The following is a 22,744-nucleotide window of genomic DNA, read 5'->3' as shown; positions in this document are numbered from 1 at the left end:
GTGACTGTGCAGTCAAGCCGTGAGTCACAGTAATAGACAGTAATGAACTGCATTACTGAGGTACTCGGCAGCTGCACAGAGCGTGGGCGACGGGGGGAGGCGGGGGGGCTCGAGAAAGAGTTGGAGGACCACAGGAAAGAAAAAAGATTAGACAAGGACTGAAAATGAGGGGCAGGGAAAGGCAGGCCAGAAAAAAAGCCGGAGTTAAAGCGATGAAGAGCGCGGAAACGAGAGGGGAGAGAGCATGAGAGAAACTACAGACCCAAAACAAGAGATTAATAGAGTAGAATAAAAAGGGGGAGAAAGACGACGGCTCAGTGACTCATCGCTCTCTGACATGAAGAGGGTTTAGCACTGCCGTACTTATTAATCAGCCTGATCTTCGTCCCTCGGTCTGGACTCAGGCTCTGTCCTCGAGCGCCGGCCCTGCGGAGGAGAGCATGTTCAGGGAGACATGAATGCAAATGGCATCCGGGAAAGATGAAATTTTCCACCGGAATGCACTTATGGTACTGATTGTTCCAATAGGAAAGAGTTGGTTTAGAGCAGGGGTCATCCAGCTTGATCAAACTGTGTCGTGGAGAGTTTAACACACCTGCCTGGACGTTTCAAGTGTGCCTTAATTAAGCTGAATTACTGAACACTTTCACAATTAACCAAAATTAAATTAGGGTTAAGGTTATTTCCTTTGTCATTATTTATACTGTTAATGTAGTGCTGTCAAACAATTATTCGCTATTAATCACACATACTGTATACATATTATATTTATATATTTTTTTATTATAAAAAAATTATTTATCATTTGAATATAACATTTTCCTAAAATATATACATGCATGTGTGTGTATTTATACGTACATAATGTTCGCAGCACACATAAATATATCATTGTATTTATAATTAATTGCAATTAATTGTTTAACAGCACTATGTTAATGTTAAATAAATCTAAAACTTTCAGTAATATAAAAAAGCAGAAATTAAATAGAATACAAATATTAAGTAGAAAACTAACTATTAAAAATTTCGCACTGGCAGCAACTGAAACGGTTAGGTTAGGGTTTGGGTTATTTTCTTGTCATTATTTATGCTTTTTAAGTTCATTAAAATTAAAACTAACATTGATTTCAGTCATTCAAAGTAAGCAGAAATTAAATAAAATGTAAATATTAAATGAAAAACTGGCAATAACTGAAATAACATTATTTTGAGTTGATGTACTAAAACTAAAACTAAAATAAAAATAAATCAGAAAGAGTAGAAACAAACTAATAAAAATGACTAAAGCTAAAACCTAAACAAACGAAAATACAAGACCTTCATAATATGAATAAATACTAATAGTATATAAATTATATTAAAATATTATTGTTATTTACTCCTCTTTATATAGCTTAAATCCATTTGCTGTTGTTTTATTATTCTGACAGGAATGGAAATGAGACTTTCAGGGACAACATTCAATAATGTGCCAGTCGTTCAGCTGATAAAATGTCTTTCTGATGTTATAAAACAGTTTGAAAATAATGTGATCTATGACTTTCAAACAGTATGTGCAATCACACGTCAGCATTATAATCAGTATGGTGTCTATCTAAGGTCTATGGTGCTCTTTCTTTAAAGCTCCCATGAAAAGTATCACGTTTAACTGAATGATGTTCAAGATTTTTTTCCAAAAGGAAAAGATTAAGTCAACAACAATGTGAATTTAGTATGGAAAATTGATAACTATAACTGACTTGCATTTTATGAAGGAAAAAAAAAACTTTTTTAAAAAATATATTCTTTTTATAGAAGGAAGAATGCCTTATGGGTCTGGAAGATACCTTGAGAGCAAATGAGAATTAAAAACTACAGATGTTGCTTTCAAAAGATTTTTTTTTGTACAACTGGCACCATTAGCACCCACAGAGGTGCCCTGCTATTTCAGTAAGGTGAGAATGAACTGAGTTTAAACAGTTAAACACCTCTATTAATAGAGGCATCCATAGTTTTTGTGTAAGGAGTCAAGTGTGAACCCAGCCCATTCTGGCAACCATGACGCCTAACAAGATGGCAGTCTAAACACTTCACACACACACACACACACACACACAAACAATCCATCAAGAAGGAGTCACATACATGTACAAACACACCTCCGACAGTATGTGATGCATTCCCCCACTCCTGCTTTCATGATCAAATAACTGCTCTGTGTCTCATCAACCAAACAAACCTCACATGACTGGATTCATCTTTGTATGAAAACAGTATATAGAGTAAATCCAGCAAGTGGATCACACTGCAATCTAAATATCTGAGGCCGCACTTTGAAAATCTGGCATTTGAATTATTGTAGTGAAGACTAAAATAAAAATAAATAACATATATTTTGGATTTGGCAATATTTCAAGGTCCCTGAATAATCAAAAGTTTTCTGATTTTGTGACTTTCCATTGAAATTTTAGATACCTTTTGGACCCCAAATCATCCTGGAGAACATAAACATCGGTACGGTGTATATTTAGCTTACATATATATATATATATATATATATATATATACAAACACACGGATGTACATATTTAAGCAAAATATGCTACTTTTATATATGTGATAACGTAAATGTTTTAAAAAAATAAATGATGTGTGTAATTTCATATGTAAATAATAAATAAACATAATAGCTTTTTTTTAAAAAAACAGTAGTTTTTAAATGTGCAAAACAGAACTATTTTTTTTTTTTACAGCTACTGTATTCACGAACATTGGCATGCAAGCCTGCATAGATTGAATGATTCATTACTGATGCATAAATTAACATGCTAAGACCTTAAATCTGACACAGATACTAGTTAAATGTGCTTCCATTTCCAATGCCCTTTCAGGTCATCCTCTCACACCAGGTGATTAAACATTGATTTACACTAACAGCCCATCAGATCAGCAATCTCGTCTTCGGAGGCGATCACGAGCCTGAGTCTTATCTAATCTCTCTGGACTCAGACCGACTGGCAAGTTGAACAAAAATCAATCTGCCTGCACCTCCCTCCATCCACTGAAAAAGAGAGTTTACTTCATCAACGCTCTCTTTGTCTAAGCACCTTCAATCAGCTCTCAGCCGCAGCTGCTCACACTATGGGGAAGAGCAGAGCGGTCACCAAACACCTGTTCCAGAGATGAGAAAACACGACAATGCTGGCATTCACTTGACAGAAACACCCACAGAGACGCACGCAGAGAACATTCCCTGATACTGCTGTCAGAGATAGTGATGCATTTTAGGGACTATTATTAAAAAACAAGTGTAAGTAGACTTTTGGCACTGATACCAGTACTTTAAATACTTTTCAAACAGGGCTTAACACTGATTAGAGTTTTCTTCTATATATTGAAAATCTCCATTATAGAGTTAGATATAAGCATATATAAGCACTTCCTTTTCCTCTACATTATTCAGTAACACTGCTCTACTTGCTTCACTCATGACAAACTGTTCTCCATTCTCTTCAGTCTTTTATTCAGACAGCATTTCATAGATAAGCACCATGACAAGCATTAGGGGTTAATGTTTCAGATCAGCAAGAACCCATAATGACTTTCAAAATGTAAAAACACCTATTATAAATGTGTCTACCATGTGACAACTATTCACAAGAAATGAACACTAGAGGCAGTAAAACTAACAAAACAAAAATTTATCTAAATTAATAAATCATATCACACCTCATGAACATCATGTGACTTCCAAAAGATATCAGTATTTGAAAACTGATGCTTTTGAATGTTAGCATCACACATATCCAGCTTTTTATCTATGGGTTTTCATACATGATAAGTTTGTTCAGTAGCTCACAGAGAACAGAGATGTACTTGAGAGGTGAGGATATATCGGTTTTGCCTTTGTTAACGGTATCAGCTAGGTTTAGGGTTGGATTTGGTGTAGGCAAACGCACACTAACATTTAGCAACAGTCCCTGGATATTTAACGTAATAACAACACAGCAATACATACCTAAATCAACATAATAAAATGTGCCAGGGTTGACAAACTAAACGTGTTTTTTATCGCCACTCAGTGAACATTTCTCTTTGAAACCGTGGCGAAACGTGCAAAAATGGTGTTGCACAAAAAGTGCCAGGTTGGGAAAAAATATGTACATACCCCCGGAATGAAATCTAAAGCATTTTAAAAAATCCCAGTGCATCCTTATCAAACATAGTGATGGAATGAGGAAGAAATGCATAGGGTTAATTAATTAGTGCTTAAAAAGAGATTTTTGTGCACGTTGGTTTTCACGCTACACAGGAAATGGACATTCACTAGCTATTCTCAATCCCAAAAAAAGCGTCTCTCCCACTGGGGAGTCACTCCTACGCATTACCTCTCTAACACCCAGCTCTAATTAAGGAAAACAACATCAACTAGTCCGGTCCCAGCGCTGAGACACTGAGAGAACAAGAACAATCACATGCAGCCATAGATTAACATCTTAGAGGAGCATCAGGAGTCATGTTTGTCTGGCAGCTAGGGATCGTGGGATTTGATGAGGGAAGACAGTGGAACATCTCTGGCTAACAGATGTAATGGATACAGTCTGAGAACCTGATTGTTTGCAAATAGGTATGTAATGAGGACTAAAATGTGTTTGGTAAAGGGGGGTGCATTGTGTGTGTTACTTTTCAGTTGTCTGGAAGTATAAGAAGCACAGGTTCTCAAAGTCTTTATTCCTTCTTTTTTTTCCCCCTCAAGATTTTTTAATAAATATCATAGAAAAAATATAATAATATAAAATATAATAATATAAAAATATTATTATTAAATATATATATAAAATCTATTAACATATTTACTCAATTATGATCTAAAAATTATAATTCAACATTATCTGAAATACTACTTCATTTGAAATGCTACTACTTCTTAATATTAAGCATGAAATATGTTTTCATGTCACTGTTAATGAGGATTTTTGCCTTTAAATGCACCTAAAGTATGCTTATAAGAATGCAATAATTCTACTTTAGCACAATCAAATATACTGAAGTATATCTTTAGTTGTGAATATATATTGTGAATTGGCATCCATTAAAAGCGGAGAACCATAGCACTCAATACAACTATTTTAGTAGAAAATGTAATTTTTTTAAATATATATAAAAAAAATGTATATACACACACGTATGCAAGTAGTGATGAAATGTTAAACAACTCAACTATGTTACAGTCAATGCTTTGCATAGATAGATAGATAGATAGATGTACAAAAAACAGGCAGATAATACAAATGATCAACTTTGCAATCTACGCAGGGCTCTCTATAGTCATGCAGTCAAACACACACACACACATAATTCCAACAGGTGCATTGATCACGACTGAATGTCTCGCAAAACCCAAAAGGCAACACATAAATAACAACTCATCTAGACTGCCAGTCATCAACAACAAAAACACCTCAGTCAGAGCCACCTGAGACAGGTCTTCCCATCAACCCCAGCGGACAGCTCCTGCGAATCCATGTCATCCAACATCAAGCGTCTCTCAGCGCAGGGCCCTGGCTGATGAAATCGGTGGGAATACGGCGCTGCTGCTGTCCTCGTGAGCAGAGCGAACTGTACAGCCTCAGCAGAGTTCAAGCTGTGAAGGTCAGACGGCACCTGGTCCCCTGCAGACAGCATCAAAACCACAGCATGCAGAGTCCCTGTGAGCTCCTCAACACCGTGGCAGGGATAATCTCATCGGTTGTGGGCACACCTGATGTTATTTATCAGCCTGGCACCTGTATCAGGAAGCGGGGATGGAGCATGAAGATCTTCCAGGATGCACAAATCGGGAGGACGATGAGTGGCCTGCTGCGGTCCCCTTCACTGTCACCTCAGGCCGCAGCACATTGTCTTTAGAAATAACCCTAAAGAAGACCACCAGCTGAGGGGGGTTACATAACCGTGTGTGTTTGTTTCAGCAAATTTGTGCGTAATAGCCTCTGACATGGCCGAATCCCTGTATAGAAACTGCGTTGTCATGGAGATAGACTGTAATTAGTGGAATACTAGAGTCTTCTGCAGCATCTGTGGTCCCCTAAATGATGCCCACAAACACATATGTGGAAATACAGGACTGGCTGCCAAAAAGGAAAGCTAGATTAGCGATGTGTTGGATGATATTTAACCATTTTGACACTGTTTGCATTTGGGGCATATGAAATGTAGTTGACTCTAATCGACGTTTCTTTACTAGTATGTAATCATTCTGAATACCTAATCGCCATGAAAGCACCCGGTTGCCTGAAAAAACCTTATATTTAGGAAATGTCAGTGATTTTAGCTTTTAAGTCATAAAAGTTTAATTAGCTGAACACAGCCAGCAAACGTTTCTAATTCGATACCATTCAATCCAATCACAACTTTATAATTTAAGGAAAGTATGAAAAGTTTTTGAGTTATTTTGAGATTTGTAAGAAAAAAAACAAGTACTGGTAGTTCATTACTGGGACATTATAAATTAATTTTGCAATCTGTTAACTCCAAAACACAACGCAATAAAAAAATATAAGAGTATGAAAGTATAAAATTCAATTAGTATAAAATCCGTTTTAGATACAGTTGCTATTAGTCTATTAATCATGTGGGACCTACATTCACAACTCATTCAGAAAATGAGAAATTTGCATTTCTCTTTGACTTTTCAAGCCGAATTTAACCGTCGATTCTGAGCCAATAAAGGAGCAACCGATCTGGAATAGTTACTACCTGTTATACATTGGACTTGGCCATATCTGAGAGAACAGCTGTGCGCTTCACAAATAAAGTCTGCTCGCAGTCTAATTTGAATCTGGGTCTCAAGTAAGACTCATTCGCAAGATGCTTCATCGTGAGCATCAGCCGAGGGACGCTGGGTAAACAGACATGACTCACAACTCTATTCATTTACTCATTAACGTCTAATTAGCTCACAATGGCGCAGGTGTTCGAGAGAAAACCTGCAAACTTCCGTCTCAGCTCCTTGTGACGTTTAGGGATTTAAAACCGCAGCCTAAAGTGACTAGGCTTGGGTGAAGTGAAAAGGAAACAACAACACAATGCTGTACTTCCTTGACTAGCCTTCCAGTATTGTTTGCATTCCACAAATCAGGAAGTTTCGGCCGTCACACGGTGAGACCTTTCCCTAACCATTCATTCCCTTCAAGTCTCTGAGTCTGATTTGAAGGAACAGGTCACCCAAAAATATATGCCAATGGGAAAGATACCAGGAATTTTATTATCATGATTAATATATATTAGGTTAATAATGTAACCATTATATAGCACATAACCCAACCCCTGCTAAAAAAATCTACCAATGAAACCCAAAATATAACAGACAGATACAAGTACAGTCATAATTTATTTTTAAAAAAAAAATTATATTTTAAATCTTCCAAAGCAAAATGAATGATTTGTGATAGGACAGCTCTTCCTGTGTGCTACAGTTTGTGCACAATTTAAAAAAAAACGTTAGAAGAAGCCTTGTGTAAGCTTTGGTTGTGAAATGCTGTTGTTTCTTGTATATCTCAAGACTATTTGCGTCATGCTACAGGATGAGAGTACGTTTTTGAATGAGATGTGAGCGCAGAATTGTTTTTAGGAATTCATACCTCATGTTTTTCTTTATTCTTTGCATACAGACATCGCACGGTTTCACTTGGAATGCAACACGACTTGTTTGTAATGCTTTCACACTGCTTGCTTATGGTCCGTTTTTGCAATAAATACTTGCGACTGCACTTATATTTGCCTGTTACGTGTTTTATATTGTTCAGAAGTGGGTAGGTTTGGGGTAGTGTTGGGGTTAGGTGCTTCAATTAAAGCGTACATTTATATACAATTATTTCTTCTTTTTACAAATACATGCAAACCCTTAAATTAACAGAAACAACTGAAAGCAACTGCACGTCAAAAAATTATGCTAAAGGTGTACCTTGATCATCAAAATTGATGCCAATTGGTCCTGACCAAGCTTTAATATGTGAGGAGTCGGGAGTGAGAATGTGTTCGCAGAGGATCCATTGGTGAGCAAATGATTTAATGCTACGTTTCTCCAAATCTGAAGAAACAAACTCGTCTACATCTTGGATGGCCTTGGGAGGTTTTTCAGAAGATATTTCTTTCATGTCTCTTCAAAGTATGCTCTTTTGAAAAAAAAACTAAAAAGTCACATAGATTTGGAACAACATAAATTGAAATTTTTAGGTGGACTATCCCTTTAAGGGTAATGAAAACAAGCGATAATAAGATTTGGACTGATCAAACTATTGCAGTTTTAATTCATGTAATGCTTTAATTAATGCAAAACAGCAACACCGTAGATATTGCATTGATTTTTGCAAACCGATTTTGGTAATGCATACGGCAGCAGAAAATCTGCATCGAAGGGGATTTGACTAATTATCCCTGTATTATTCATGAATGGCATCCAGCATAGAAGTAATAAAGTCCATATCAGTTCAAATACTTTTTTAATTCACATTAAATACGTAAATAGCAATTTGTGCTCTCACCCTCTTCTGGTGACCCCTGACCCTGCCCACACTCGGTTCTGCTGTGAAACAGCCTGAAGGATTTACAAGGTCTGTGTTTTTCCTTCTATTGATCAGCCAGTGGGCTACAGAGCCTGGAGCCAGCTGACCCCGACGCAACCCACTGCTTGTTAACTCTGAATATGCATGGAGTATGAAAAGTTTTAAAACAAGCTGGCCAAAAATCTTTTGAGAGACAAAATAAGCACATATTTAGCCATATGCTGCCTTCAAGTCTTTAAGTTTACATGGTTATATTTGCGAAATGAAGACACATTATCACCAGCACTACGCTGAATCTACCCTTGGGAAAGCAGTGGGATATTCATTTTATGGTGAAAGTGAGTAAATAAATGATTCATGGAAGTTATATTGTCATGTAGGAAGTTGCTATGATATTGCTGATATAATAGTTTGTCTCTGTATGTTTTATATAGACATGAAAACATACAGAAATTGCTTGAATATAAATATCAATAACCTCAAAAGTGGTTATATTAACTGAAACAAACTGCAAACAGTGTACGGTGTATATTTATTATGTATATATATATATATATATATATATATATATATATATATATATATATATATATATATATATATATATATATATAAATACAGAATAAAAAATATATACATGTATATGTTTATATATAAATATATTTCATAACATATTTTTCTTAAATATATACATGCATGTATGTGTATTTATATAGACAAAATAAATACAGTGCGCACACATTATGTACACAAAAACTATTTTGGATGTGATAGCAATTAATAGCTGCCCAGCAGTAACTAATATTGTAACTAATTCTTTAAATTCATCTTATATTGATATTTTACTGCATTTAATCCATCCCGTTCTATGCCATTTAAAAAGCCTTACGAAAAATTCTTAAAAATATGAACATAATGCATGATACTAAATAGCATTAACAAATATAAAAATCTATATTTTCTAAAGAAAAAGTCTAGCTGAAACTTCTTTTTAAGTGTTGGAACCCTTGAAAATCATTGTATGATGTTTAACACAATGAGCAAGCTCTATCCTGATTAATAATAAGATGTTTGAAGTGTGATTTTTTAGATTTTACACTAAATACACAGAGAGATCTGTGAGTGCACTTACCCATGTAATTCGCAAACAGGCATTAGCAGTGGCAGCATCAGGACAGGAGCTATTATGCAGCTCTGCTGTGCCTAATGGCTCGGCATCATGAGGGCATGTCCGTACAGTGTGTGCTCGGCATTATGGGAAGACAGCAGGGTACACGCTCATGATCCGACAGCAACACCAATATCAAACACACAGAAAAGGATGCCAGTGGGATCAAAGCATCTGGCAGGCGCTTTCTGGGAAACCCGGTTTTAGACCTTTGACTCATTTCATGCCAGAAAAATGGGCAATTTAGGAAATAAATCTCAGCGTAAAATGTCACTGCAATCAGGCTCGATTTAAATCTCTTCTCCCTTTTTGCACATAAAAATGTTTCGTTTTTCAAAAGCCACCTTTATGATGGAATGTATTGATTATTTTGCAACCTTTTGAACTAGTGCATATCGAAACGGGGCAAGGTTTAGTTGGTTAGCGTGGCACAACCCAGCCAAGCAACTACTATTGATGTAAGCAGGACTGCTAACGGAAAGTTTCTCCTTCTAGGTAGGCCAGCCTTTTTGTTGGTGCTCAAACGCACTCTGCCGCCCCCGTAACACGCACCACGTTCAACCAACCCACAATGCACGGGCACAGTTGCTTTTGATTTATTCCCCTGAAACTTCATTTAGCTGGGAAGTGCATTGTCATATGCTGCTGTGACGTGGGTGAGTGCGTGCTCCAGGACGAAAGTGAGGGGGTGGATGACTGCGTGGGGAATCCGTGCCCGGCGACTGACTGGGAAACAGAGGAACTGCACTGTTTTTTGGTGGTGACGACAGACTGGCAGCGCTCCCAGACCAGCCCTCCTCAGCCACCCACACACACACACACACACTCACGCTGAGCAGCATTTATACTGAAACCATCACCCTGCTTGCGGTCACGACTCAGGCGTTCTTACCCTCAGACACCCAAAAACGCTCCGTAGCATTATGCAAAACGCCTGCGATGCGTGAGAGAGTGTGATAACCGCCGCGAGGGGAGGAACGACTAAAATTACTGTTTCTTTCAGTCTTTTCCTTTGTCACTCAGACTAAAAGCAACAAAAAGATGGATATGTGGAAAACGACACAATAAGATGCAGTATATGAGAGTCCTAACAGCTTTTTAATTAATCCAAATAGATTGTCCTTCCAAGAATATAAAGATCATTACCATAGACAAAACAACCCAACACAAGACTTATAACAATATTATAATATACATATAACAGCAATAATAATATAGTTGAAGTGTGCAATCTGTATAGTGTGTAAAAATAATATATATATATATATATATATATATATATATATATATATATATATATTATTTTTTTTTTTTTTTTAATATAATATATAATATTTTAAAATGTAAATTATTTCTGTGATAAAAATAACTTTAAGCATCATTAGTAATTAATTCAAACAATATTACTGTTTTGTTCTTAGAAATAAAGATATTTAAAATACTAAATATTAAAAGTCTTTATAACTGAATTATTTAGATTCACACAAGCCGTGTGCAAACTCGTTTCCTCAATGTGTGTACACTTCTGCACAGTCAGGCTTAGTGTGGCTATTCTATCATTATACAGCACTTGGAAGAAGAACATTAAGCATTAAGAAGGTTAGATCTGCTGCAGTCATGGAGTTCAACAGCTATTGCAAAAGCATTTACACAGCAAATCTCATATTCCAACTCCCTGTCATTTAGAGCTAATGAAAAGGAGTGCCGAATGAAGATGTCCTCATTACGGTGCCCATAAAAAGTGACTGAGTAACAAAAGTAATAATTCTAATTTATTAACGGATGTTCCACAATTAAACAGCGCTAACCGGCTAACGGAAGGACAGAGATGAGTCACAGACTAGCCGAGGGCTGACATCACTGCCATGCCAATGTTATCATGTGACCTTTAACCTCGGTACACAGAAGCCGTTCCAGTTTAGCCCTCTAAATAAGAGCAGTCAGTGAAAATAACACGCATTTGGATAAATTTAGCATTCAGTGTAAACATGGCAGCACTGCATACTTATAAAACAGAGTCCAGGCCAACTCAGGCAAACATGGGCACGCTGATTTTTGATTTGTAGTGACGGGTCCTGATGTGTTGTACATTGCTGCTTTAGATCTTGCAGCTCTTCTGGGGTTTTGAAATTCACACAACACAACAACTGAGCCTCAAAGCAAAAGCTGGCACGCCATATTGGATAACAAGAGACACAAACCGTAAATATCAACAAGCTCAAGCAGCGGCGACGCAAGAATATCTGCTATGTGTGAAATACAGATTGAACACAGATGATAAACGGGATTCACATTTGCATAAACACTTAGATCAAGTGCTTTTTTGTGGATAGATCGCTACTCCCTACTATACGAAGGCAAAATGAGGTTGTTAATGTTAATAAAGCTGTTTAATAATGCTGTACATTACTTGTTCCATTCGTGTAAAAAAAAGCATTTGTATCTGGATTTGAGGAAAGTTGACTAAGCAGTATCTGTGGTGCCACGCAGCACTGGTGTGTCACTGACGTAACGAGGCTGAGCCTTGGTTAATGTTCCGGCTTGTCTCTGTGTCACTGGAGTAAAGAGTGTGAGTCACACACACACACACACACTCCCAGTCATCCGCACCGGACAAATCAACCTTATTGTTGGCAGCGATCCAAAGCTCCGGAACTATCATCATGCCACGAGCCCCAGCCGTTGCCTCTGAAGTCTTTCCCGATGAGGGAAGTCTCATATGTCAAGGCTCATCAAAAATAACTTTTCTGCTTGTCCTGGTTTAGACTAATACTATTGCCTATATTATATATTAAATATATATACTGCTAATATATGCCCTTTTTGCTAGAAATTATATATATATATATATATATATATATATATATATATATATATATATATATATATATATATTTCTAGCAGCAAAAAGGGCATATATTAGCAGTATATATATATATATATAAATCATAATAAAAGTTTAATTTGAAGTATTTGCAAAGACTAAATCTATTTTTAGGGGTCAGAAATGATCTATTTTGTATATTTCTATTTCTATTTCTATATTTTGACATGCATATTAATTATTAGCTATTTAATTTTAATAATGTTACATAATTACATTTGCAATATCACTTAATTGTGCAGCAATTTTTACATGCCAGAAGAAGAAAATGTGACATTTATTTATATCTACCTATATTATTTTTACACAACGTACAGTTATTATTAGATCTCTGTTACAAAATGTTATATTTATCTACATTTAATTATTAATCATTTAAACTCACAATATGAATTTTGCAATACCAGATACTGCTATTTTTCAGAAAGAAATACATTTTTAAGTTAAATTGATTTGTAATATATATATATATATATATATATATATATATATATATATATATATATATATATATATATAAAAGTCTACATTTTCTACTCTAAATTGCTCAAATCGATTAAAAATTATTAAGCTATAATTTATTAATTTTATAATTTATAATTAATCTTACTTTTACTACAGCATGATCATTTGTTAGCGATTTTCAACTTGGAAGAGTATTACAAATTATTCTCACAATTTCGAACCATATCTATGTTAACCAGCAAAATAACTTGGTGACATTAAAATCAGCACAACCAACAGGATTTTATATGTCACAATGCAAATGCAAGGCATAAAAACCTCTTCTCTCAAACTGTACTCACTGCAAAGTGCAATAATGTGGCTGCTGTCTTCATGAACAAACTTCTTGGTCACCGCCTCCTCCATGATCTGCTTCACCTAGACATGGAAAGACATGCAATTAGGAGCGGCAAAGACTGGCAGAAAAAAATAATAGCAAGTCAAAATTCTTGGAATCGGCTGCACAAAAGCAACTAATTAATCATGGCAGCGTAACCACAAATGCTTTAATTAGCATCATTCAATTGATAAGTTTCCCTGGGAGTGCAAGGAACTGTGTAGAATGAGTCTTTGTCACATTTTTCTCTTCCAACTGTCAGTACTACAGCAAATCCCAGACTAATTAATCACAATCCTTGCAGGCGGCTTTATACTGTTTATGTAATTTGAAGAACAGCAAAAGGGTAATTGTACCAATGAGGAGGAGCAAATTACGGGCATCTGCTGATTATGGGCATGACTTGTGTGAACCCTATGGTATGAGATTAGCCACAAGGCAAATCAAAAGGACAATTTAAAGAAATAATTTGCCCAGAAAAGAAAATGTAATCACCCTTAGGTCATCCAAGATGTAGAGAAGTATGTTTTTTTACCCAAAAAGTCTACAATGAATGGGTGCCATCAGAATGAGATTCGATTGAAACATCCCAGGTCCTCAGTTAATGTCTTATGAAGTGAAAAACTGTTTGTAATGAACAAATCCAATGGCCATAATATGTATCCATAATATTGCTTTCCCCAGTAAAAAAAATAAATAAATAATAATAATCTTGTCTGAATCAGGAGAGAAATATGCACTGATCAAGCACCATTCATGAAAACAGTCCAAAGCAGTTCTAAACTAGTATGTCAGTGGATTTTGATATGATAGGGCAGACGTTTTCACCGGAGAAAGCATTATTATAGATTGGAGTTGTGGCAATTACTTATAATCAGCTGTTTGGACTCTCATTCTGACGGCACCCATTCACTGCATTGGTGAGCATAAAGCGACATTTCTCCAAATCTGCTCTTTTGAAGAAATAAATGTGTCTAAATGTGGGATGACCTGAAGTGTAAATACATTTTCTGCATCATTTCACTTTTGGCCATACTATTTTTTAAAAGGCTGATATTTGCTGTTGCCCTTGGGACAAAAAAATGAAGAAATAAAACGGTTTTAAAACCAGTTCACCACAGCGGCCTGTTGCATTACATAACACGTCTCGAAAGACACAAGAATGGTTGGACCCTTCAAATAGAGCAAATGCTTCACATAGAGATTCAAATGAACACAATGGCATTAAAACACATTTCCAGCCAAGCTGACAGCGGTAACAATGGCCTTAATGAAGTCATCACTCAAGGATTTTTGCAGCTGAAACAAGGGGCAATCGGAGCTTGTCAGTCCTCGCACACAACATGTGGAGAGATATCTTCACAATATGCCCAGTTAATACAACATTCAACGTCTGAAAATACAAAGAGCTCTGGCATCCTCTTCCCAATTTAAAAGGATACAGTGAACACCTACAAAGACACAGTCAATCACTTGCACAGCTATAAAAGGAAAGGTCTACGAAGCAGAATGCATTTCAAAATCTAAGATCTTGACAGAAAATCTGATGGAAAAAAATCGGGTATGCACTTCTGTAGATGCAAAATATTAAATAGATCATTGCAGAATAGTGTAACGTTGCTCAACGCAGTCCATAAATATTGATGGGGGGGGGAAACAGAGAACAGGAAAATGAAACAAAGTTGTTTTGCTCTTGTGGGAGCCATTTGTGACGATCCCTGCTTCATGCAGCTGTATTAATCGTCCACTGATGCAATTTAACTTCTTAGGTAGCTGCTGATGCTTTCAGTTCCTAGGCAACCAGAAGGCGGCTGACTGCAGCTTAAAGTGACAGAGACCTGGGATGTTACACAAAGAAAGTCAATGGAGGAATAAAAATCTAATCCTGTGTGTATAGCAGGACTGTTATAACCCGTGTGCGTTGTAAATATTATATATGCTCACTATACGTACGATGCTTAAAATAGCCGAAAACCAAAAAAGTTAAGATATATATTGTATGTTATATGTCACATGTCAAAAATGCGTACGTCTGCTTCCCATAGACATATAAACGTGGAAGGACCTGCAGGAGAAACATTATGAATCACTGGAAATCAACGTTACTCTATGTTAACTAAAGACATATCTGTGGAGGAAGTGACTCATTTCAGAGATAAAAATAGGTGATTTGAATGAATATGACGCACTAAAGTTCTTTAAAACTTGATGAATGAGATGATGTTAAATATTGATTTCCTTATTAACCCAGGCCACCGAGCCACCTGAGGCCAGATACCTGAAGAATTTAATTACCGCATCAGTGATATTAGACATGCCCTTAACTATCATGAGAAACGACGGCCGCCAGGACTGTGCATTAAGTTCAGGAGGGCTGAATCAGCTGTGTGTGGACACTCGAGACACGCTGGTACCGATTTAGGACATCTATTCTTTGCAGCAATTCATTCAAGATTTCTATTATTCACGAGGGCCGGATTTAAAGCCAGCGTTCCCTGCGAAAAAGATAAGAATTAATTACACCGATATGAAAGAATGTAGCAGCTTCTCCCGCCGTACAGACCCTGCAGTGAAAACATTCGAAACGCGAGTCTTATCAGACGATTATTTTAAAATACGCTCGAGAATAGTTTGCTCATAGCTATCTCGGCCTGCTTATTTTGAATTGACATGAAATAGCCTGTACAGAATTTTAAACACATAGGTTAAAATAATACCTTGGGTGAACATTTTCCATCACACGCCCCTCTTGAATACTTGAATCTGATTGGACGGGTTAACATTTGTATATTAACTACATTAGATATATAAGCTGCACTGTCCTGAAGTTAAGGTTTTGAATTGTTTCAAAGGACTATTAGTAAGCTTTAAGCTAATTCAGAAATAAACTAATAATTTCCAATTAAATGTCATGTCTTTATTTATTTTGTGAGCAACCATGTAGTGCAAGAGCAAAAACATTTCATTACACTTAATGTACTTTTAACTTAAAATGCTTGAAGCCAGTTCAACTTATAGTGTGTGAACCGACTATGGTCATACAGGTCTTATGTAATGCATATATGAATTTGACTACGATAACCTCCCCACATTAAACTTATATGGCCGTTAATTAATGTGCAACTGCTCAAAAATGAGGTTACGGCTTGAGAAAGTTTCTCTGCGTGATAAAAAAAAAAACACGCAGAGCAATCAATGCACAGACCTCCTCTAATCGAGTCAAATAATAAAGTAGCGCGCTTTCTCTTACAGTCGCGTTATAAATAAACCTAGCGTGCTCTGAGCGCTCAGCCCCTCAAGTGTCTGTCAATGGAAATTCGATGTCAACTCGTTTTTGTTTACATTGCAACAAGCTAGGAGCGTATTCGACACTAAAAACGCACTCGTTTTAGACTGTATTCTGCCATTTGCGGGAGGCAGGATCTATTGATCACGGCAGAAAGCATTGATTAAATCACTGCCTCCCACGGCTACATTAAGTTACAGGCGGATGAGGAAGGAAACAGCCGACCCCTCCAGCGCTACAGGTGAAAGGGTTTGAATGCAAACCTATAATAAATGTAACAGCCCACCTGAGCTGTCATTGCAACTCGTTACACATTAATTCATCGCCGCGCATCCGAAACTTATACGCGCGCGCTGAATCGGATGCAAAGCATGCGCGCGAGCGGATCGTGCGCGGACGTTTTAATAAATAAAGTGCACTTACTTCTCTTTTGACGTTCCATAGTAATTTCTCTTTAAATTCTTCATCTGTAGTCGAACCCATTGTCCCTGACTGTTAAACAAGCCAAGTGCAGCATAAACTGGCTGGAGGCATAAATCTGAACGGCTCGCCCGCCTTCCTCCCAGTATTTCGCTACCCTTCCTTCCTTTTCATATAAATGTGTGCACTGACAGCTGAGCGTTGACGCATCTAAGCCCTGCCGTAGCGCATCGTGAAGCCATCTTCGGCTCCTTTATGACGCAATCGCCGCTGGCCCCGCCCCCTCGGCGTTGTCGATCAATGGGATAAATCTCTTCACTCGCCGTACGCCTTTCAGGCGGTGACGGCGATTTATTTTTAGCCCCTCTCCACATTTGACAGCTCGGATGGAGGCGACTGCGGCGGTTCAGCTAATCAGGCATTGTCATTAGGCGTTCAACGAGACACGGTGTTCGTATGACCTACTGGATGAAAAGATACGTGATGCACGCTGCTTGCAGTCTCCTATCATGGGAAGGAACAGCTGGGTATAAATGGCACAGGTGCAGCAAACTGAAGAAAAAAATATGACTGGCACAAATTGAAACTGCCGAGTTATTGTTAAATACTTCAAAGCTGTTTGCGGTACAGTTACTTTATAAACTAGTCAATCCCAACATTTCTTTAACGTTTATGTAGATTATGGATTAGTTTGTTTTATCACAAGAGATTGAGAGAAATTAAGCACTGCTCGCCAATGGATGCTCTGCAGTGAATGGGTGCCGTGAGAACGAGTGCCCAAACAGCTGATAAAAACCTCACGACTCCTGTTCATCGGATAACTTCTTGTTAAATAAAATGGTTGTAAAAAGCAATTCCACCTTTAATGCACTTAATGGCACCTGTAAACCATAATAAGGCTTATTTCATCAGAAATTCGCTGGATACACTTTAGGACTGTTTTCGATCTGGTGCATGTTCACTGATTCAGCTGAGACAACCTTTTCAAAGGAGGAAGCAAAATTATGATAAAGGAGTCATATTTAAAACACGTCTTGACGGATCTCCGAATGTTCAATAGAAATGGAGTATTTAAAAATACAAACAAGCAGCTTTTCGCTTCACAAGACATTTATTGATGGACTGGAGTCGCTAATTGTGAATTATTGTGATATTTTCATCATGGGTTTGGACCCTCATTCCGACGGCACCCATTCACTTTAGAGGATCAACTGGTGAGCAACTGATATAAAAACATGTCTTAAAATCCGGTCCTATGAAGAAACAAACTCATCCACAGCTTGCATGAACTGAAGACAATAAATGCTTGAACTACTCTTTTAAAATCTGTTAAAGTTACTATAAAAATAAAATACTTTAATTCAAACAAAAAACACATGAAAGATGAGCAATAAACAAATAAACCAGATTTATTGTTTAAAAGATTTTAAGTTTGAGAAATTGTTTTGGCGATGGCCAAAAAAACTAGAGCTGGAAACTTTTTCGGTCACATTCATTCAATCATGAACTATTAAAAACACATTTTTTTATCTTACCAGACAAAAATCAAACACTACAACCCGATTTTCCCAAATACAACACCCCAAGTCCGTACACGCGATTTCCTCTGTATCAAATCACAGTACTTGATGATTAATGTAGGCATAAGGCAGGATTGTAACGGAGTATATGATCCTGTACAGCTAGCAGAAACGGAGTAATGTACTTCTTGGCAAATTCATCTTGGCAAGATGTCATTCTATGATTAGGTTAGTAACTACCGTTCAAAAACATAGTGTTTTCCTAAAAAAGTAAAAAGAAGATAAAATAATGAGGTGAATAAATTAAAAAATAGGAACTGTTGTTAGTTCTTGATAATCTTTTTGCGTTACGTTCACATTAATGTTCAAGCCGCGTTTCATCCAAAACATTGTCGTCCAAAAAAAGCAGCAATTCTTTCAGGCAGCGATCTACAAAGTGGTTAAACAGCGCTGGTAGTTTAGTGTTCTTCACAGACAACGTGAAAACAGAGACACTAGATGAGAGGATATATATATATATATATATATATATATATATATATATATATATATATATATATATATATATATATATATATATATATAAATAAACATCTTGGATTCACAGCTAGGCTAATGTCCAAGTGGTCTGTCGTCATAAGTGCTGTATCTTTTAATGTGAATGCGCCGCACGCGCTCCCTCAGCTCCACGGCCTCCTCCTCTTCGCTGTGTGAGCAACAATTGTTCCGTCTGCGGGTGGCCTCCAACAGGGAGTTATCTGGGACCGGGAGAGTCTCGTAGAGCAGGGAATTTAGCGTCTCCTCGTAGATCCGCGCCTCTGGAAACTCAACCTGAGGCGCATCACGAGAGCTCTTCACTGACACGTTCAAACAGACGCCTGCAGACATAGCTTCTCAAACGAGACTTACCTTCGTCTGCTTCTTCTCAGTAGCGTACACGATGGACGTGCAGCAGACTTCCGCTATCTTACGGCTCTGTCCGTAAAAGTACCAGCAGCAGATCTCGTCTCCGATGACGTCTTTAATGAAGAGCACGCGGCTGCTGTAGCTCAGAGACAGCTTCTCGAACAACTCGATATTCTTGAGCAGGTTGTCATCCGAGTTGCTTTAGGGAAAAGAAAAAGACCGTAAGAACACTAGGAGCCAACTGAATTTCGCAAAAAAGGCAATTCATGTTGAAGAACTGGTTTTTACCTTGTGTAGGAATATTTGTTGTTACCTCGGTTGTAAAGCAGTTTTACGACAGGCTGTAAGTGGGAAAATAATAATGGCTAAAGACATTCAGAGTTGCAGATTGTCTTTGTGAATCGGATTATTTGCACGAAAGTCTCACCCTTACGCAGCCTTGTATCAACCTCTCTTCCTCTTTAGGAGATGTTATGACTGGGATAACACACAAAGCCTTTTCTTCGTTATCCTACCAAGAAACAAACAAATACAAAAACGTATCATTTAAATAGCTGGCGTTATTCATTGCATTCTACACACGTCTGCAGTCAGCAAGAGTGTTTTCTCAAAGAAAATCATTTATGAAGGAAACCTATGGCGGCATGTTTCTAAATCAATGCATTTTTTTTTATTCATTTAAGAAAAAAGCCTTAAAACGCCTTACAATTTCTACAAAAACAGTTTGATAAAAAATATAAAATTTGTAATTTCAAATGGTCATAATATTTCACAATACTTTTCCCCTCAAATCAATACAGACGTTTTGAGAGATAAAAACATAAGGCACTTTTTGCCAACACAAAATGGTATATTATTATATATCTGACCCAGTTCCCATTACCATAATGCACCCTAACTTTTAATATTCCCATGACTTTCAAATAGCATTTTCATTACTACAAAACATGTCTTATTTTATTGCCATACATTACGCAATGAGTAGTTATATATTAGTAAAACAAATTCTACTCAGATGTAAAGTATTTAAAATTGTAAACAATATTTTTTTTTTTCACACATTACAGTAACAAGAATGATGAAATCGTATTTGCATTACAACAATAAAAATGCACGGGAGAAACGTGGTTGCTTTAAAACACAAATTTTAAATATCTAATTTATTTTCTTTTTGGAACGAAATGTAACCTGAGTATTTTTGTAAAAAAAAATATATATATATATATATCACACAAAAACAAGAATAATCAGGAAAGTCTCAACCAACCTGCAGGGCCCTCTGGCACAAGTCTATCAATCCCTGCATCTGGTAATACTTGGCTTCTGCTAGGAGCTCCATGATGCCCTGTCTGCTTTTGGGCAAGGTCACAAATCCATCACGGAGATAGCCGAGAATCAAACCAAAGTGTTTCCCACAGCGATCTATTAGAATCCAACCTTAAAAAAAAAGAAAGAAAAAAAAAGAAGAAGAGGTAGAATTCACATAACAGCGTCAGGGCAGCGAAAACCAAGGCTACAGTGGTTACATCGCCCACCTTCCTTATCGGTGAGCACCTCCATCTTGCCGCTGAACATGGATCTCAGGAGGGTGTCCTGTCGGGTGAGCACTTGCAGTGTGGAATAGTAAAGATTTCCACCGACATTGAGCTGGACGTACTTGTTGCCGGTGACACCGCGGTAAGTGCAGGTGTTAGTCTTTGGGCAGGCCACTGAAGAGACGGACACAATGGGCCCGGTTTGAGGTTGAAGCTGGTGCAGGCAGCTTTCTCCTGACATGTCCCGCTGTAGGTAGATAACCACCCTGCACACGATGGGTCTGATTTCCCCGGCCGTGGTGAATGCTGCTAGTGAGGCAAAACCTACATGCTACACATCACATAAGACAACATGATATTCATATTAATATTATTTATAGATCACACACATATGTGTGTGTATAATATATATGCGTGTGTGTGTGTGCTATAAGGGTGCTAAAGTGTCAAATAAGAATTTATATCATGAATGTAACGCGTAATTTATATCTTGACTATTAATACATTAACTTTTTGTTGTTGAATTGCTAATAAGCTTAAACGTCTGTACTTGTGTTTACAGACAGGCAACGCAAAGGTGTCTGGTTAATTTAGGGAGGCAAACAGCACAATAACAGAACATTTCTGGACTTTGATTAAGTTTAATGCTAAGCTAGAAGTAGTTGAATACGTTTATTTTATAGTAGTTATAAGTTAAGGACATTTTATCGCCATGAAGAAACTTCACTAAGCTCGAAAACTCACCCACTGATCTTCAGTAACTGGTGGGCGTTTGACTGAACCCGAGGACTCGATCACTTCCACAGATCTGCTTCAACCGTATTTAATGAGAAGTAGAAGATATACAAAAATAGATAAATAAAACACTTTTCGCTTCTACCTTCAGTGACAACAGAACAGGGTTGATTGTTCTTCTTCTTTGAAAGAACAACAGCAACAGGTTAAACCGTGATAAGTGTCTACTGCCTCCCGTTGACTAGTGCGGGAATTGTCAAATTAGCCCTTTAAAAGTAGCTTTATTTTGTAAAATATTTTCGTAAATAACATTAAAAAACCATATGACGTCAACTAGACTACCTTTATATCATATGTCCTGAAATCATGTTTATTATCTATAATATTCTTTTCACTTTCACATAACTTAAACTTGTAATAACTAAAATCATTATCTTACATTGTTACATTGATATTTGTACTTTCTTTTTTTGCTCATTTCTATGCTTATTTGATTTTTAAATAAGTTAGTTTGTTTAAAGTGTTTTATTTTATTTATTATTTTGAATGAAACTTCATTTATATATATATATATATATATATATATATATATATATATATATATATATATATATATATATATAATATTCAGTTATGTTATTTTCCATTCCTGTAGTCCTACAAAATATTTCAAAATAGTATTTTAAATTAAAATTTCACAAGTATGAAATACTTTTATTTTGAAATGTATACCCATATCACATCACATGTTCTAGATTTTATACATATTATGTATATCTCCTTTATATAATCTTTGTATCACTATTATGTATGTTAGCCATTATACAGTATCTGCTTTTATTATTAAACCAAGCATTGCATTTACTTATGACATGTGTCGTACAAACATTAGGGACTTTTAAC

At 36.7% G+C, this 22,744-nt stretch overlaps 2 protein-coding genes across 9 annotated transcripts in view; both read right to left on the bottom strand.

Moving 5' to 3' along the window:
• The window catches only part of sgsm2 (small G protein signaling modulator 2), a 45,557-nt gene extending 28,152 nt beyond the window's left edge, over positions 1 to 17,405 (bottom strand). For 4 of the 6 annotated variants that reach the window (XM_043258596.1, XM_043258597.1, XM_043258598.1 and 1 more), the window contains exons 1-2: positions 17,149 to 17,405; positions 13,405 to 13,480 (exon numbers count right to left, since the gene is read on the bottom strand). In XM_043258596.1, the coding sequence (XP_043114531.1) occupies positions 13,405 to 13,480; positions 17,149 to 17,208 (136 nt within the window). In that variant the 5' untranslated portion in view covers positions 17,209 to 17,405. The remainder of the gene's footprint in view (positions 1 to 13,404; positions 13,481 to 17,148) is intronic. The other 2 variants (XM_043258600.1, XM_043258601.1) reach the window with 1 other exon arrangement.
• A 1,128-nt stretch (positions 17,406 to 18,533) lies between these two features.
• On the bottom strand, positions 18,534 to 22,083 carry tnfaip1 (tumor necrosis factor, alpha-induced protein 1 (endothelial)). 3 transcript variants are annotated; one of them, XM_043258219.1, is made up of 8 exons: positions 21,987 to 22,083; positions 21,851 to 21,914; positions 21,107 to 21,437; positions 20,839 to 21,008; positions 19,999 to 20,082; positions 19,860 to 19,912; positions 19,575 to 19,770; positions 18,534 to 19,496 (listed from the first exon to the last, which is right to left on the bottom strand). In XM_043258219.1, the coding sequence occupies exons 3-8, from the start codon at positions 21,345 to 21,347 to the stop codon at positions 19,278 to 19,280; spliced, it is 963 nt and encodes a 320-aa protein (XP_043114154.1). In that variant the 5' UTR covers positions 21,348 to 21,437; positions 21,851 to 21,914; positions 21,987 to 22,083; the 3' UTR covers positions 18,534 to 19,277. The 3 variants fall into 3 exon arrangements, with proteins under 3 accessions (XP_043114154.1, XP_043114155.1, XP_043114153.1); XM_043258220.1 differs by having other exon boundaries at positions 21,107 to 21,412; positions 21,987 to 22,070; XM_043258218.1 differs by having other exon boundaries at positions 21,851 to 22,054.
• Between the last annotated feature and the right edge of the window lie 661 nt (positions 22,084 to 22,744).

This window comes from Puntigrus tetrazona, chromosome 15 (genome assembly GCF_018831695.1).
Source record: "Puntigrus tetrazona isolate hp1 chromosome 15, ASM1883169v1, whole genome shotgun sequence".
NCBI lineage: Eukaryota > Metazoa > Chordata > Actinopteri > Cypriniformes > Cyprinidae > Puntigrus > Puntigrus tetrazona.
This window is presented reverse-complemented; position numbering and strand designations above follow the sequence as displayed.

What these genes read in the sequence shown, in the direction of transcription:
- tnfaip1 (XM_043258219.1), bottom strand. Translation starts at nt 21,347, where the DNA reads ATGTCAGGAGAAAGCTGCCTGCACCAGCTTCAACCTCAAACCGGGCCC. An exon ending in AACAAATATTCCTACACAAG is followed by an intron (nt 19,771 to 19,859) that starts GTAAAAACCAGT and finishes TTTTCCCTAAAG; the next exon opens with CAACTCGGATGACAACCTGC. An exon ending in CTGAGAAGAAGCAGACGAAG is followed by an intron (nt 19,497 to 19,574) that starts GTAAGTCTCGTT and finishes GATGCGCCTCAG; the next exon opens with GTTGAGTTTCCAGAGGCGCG.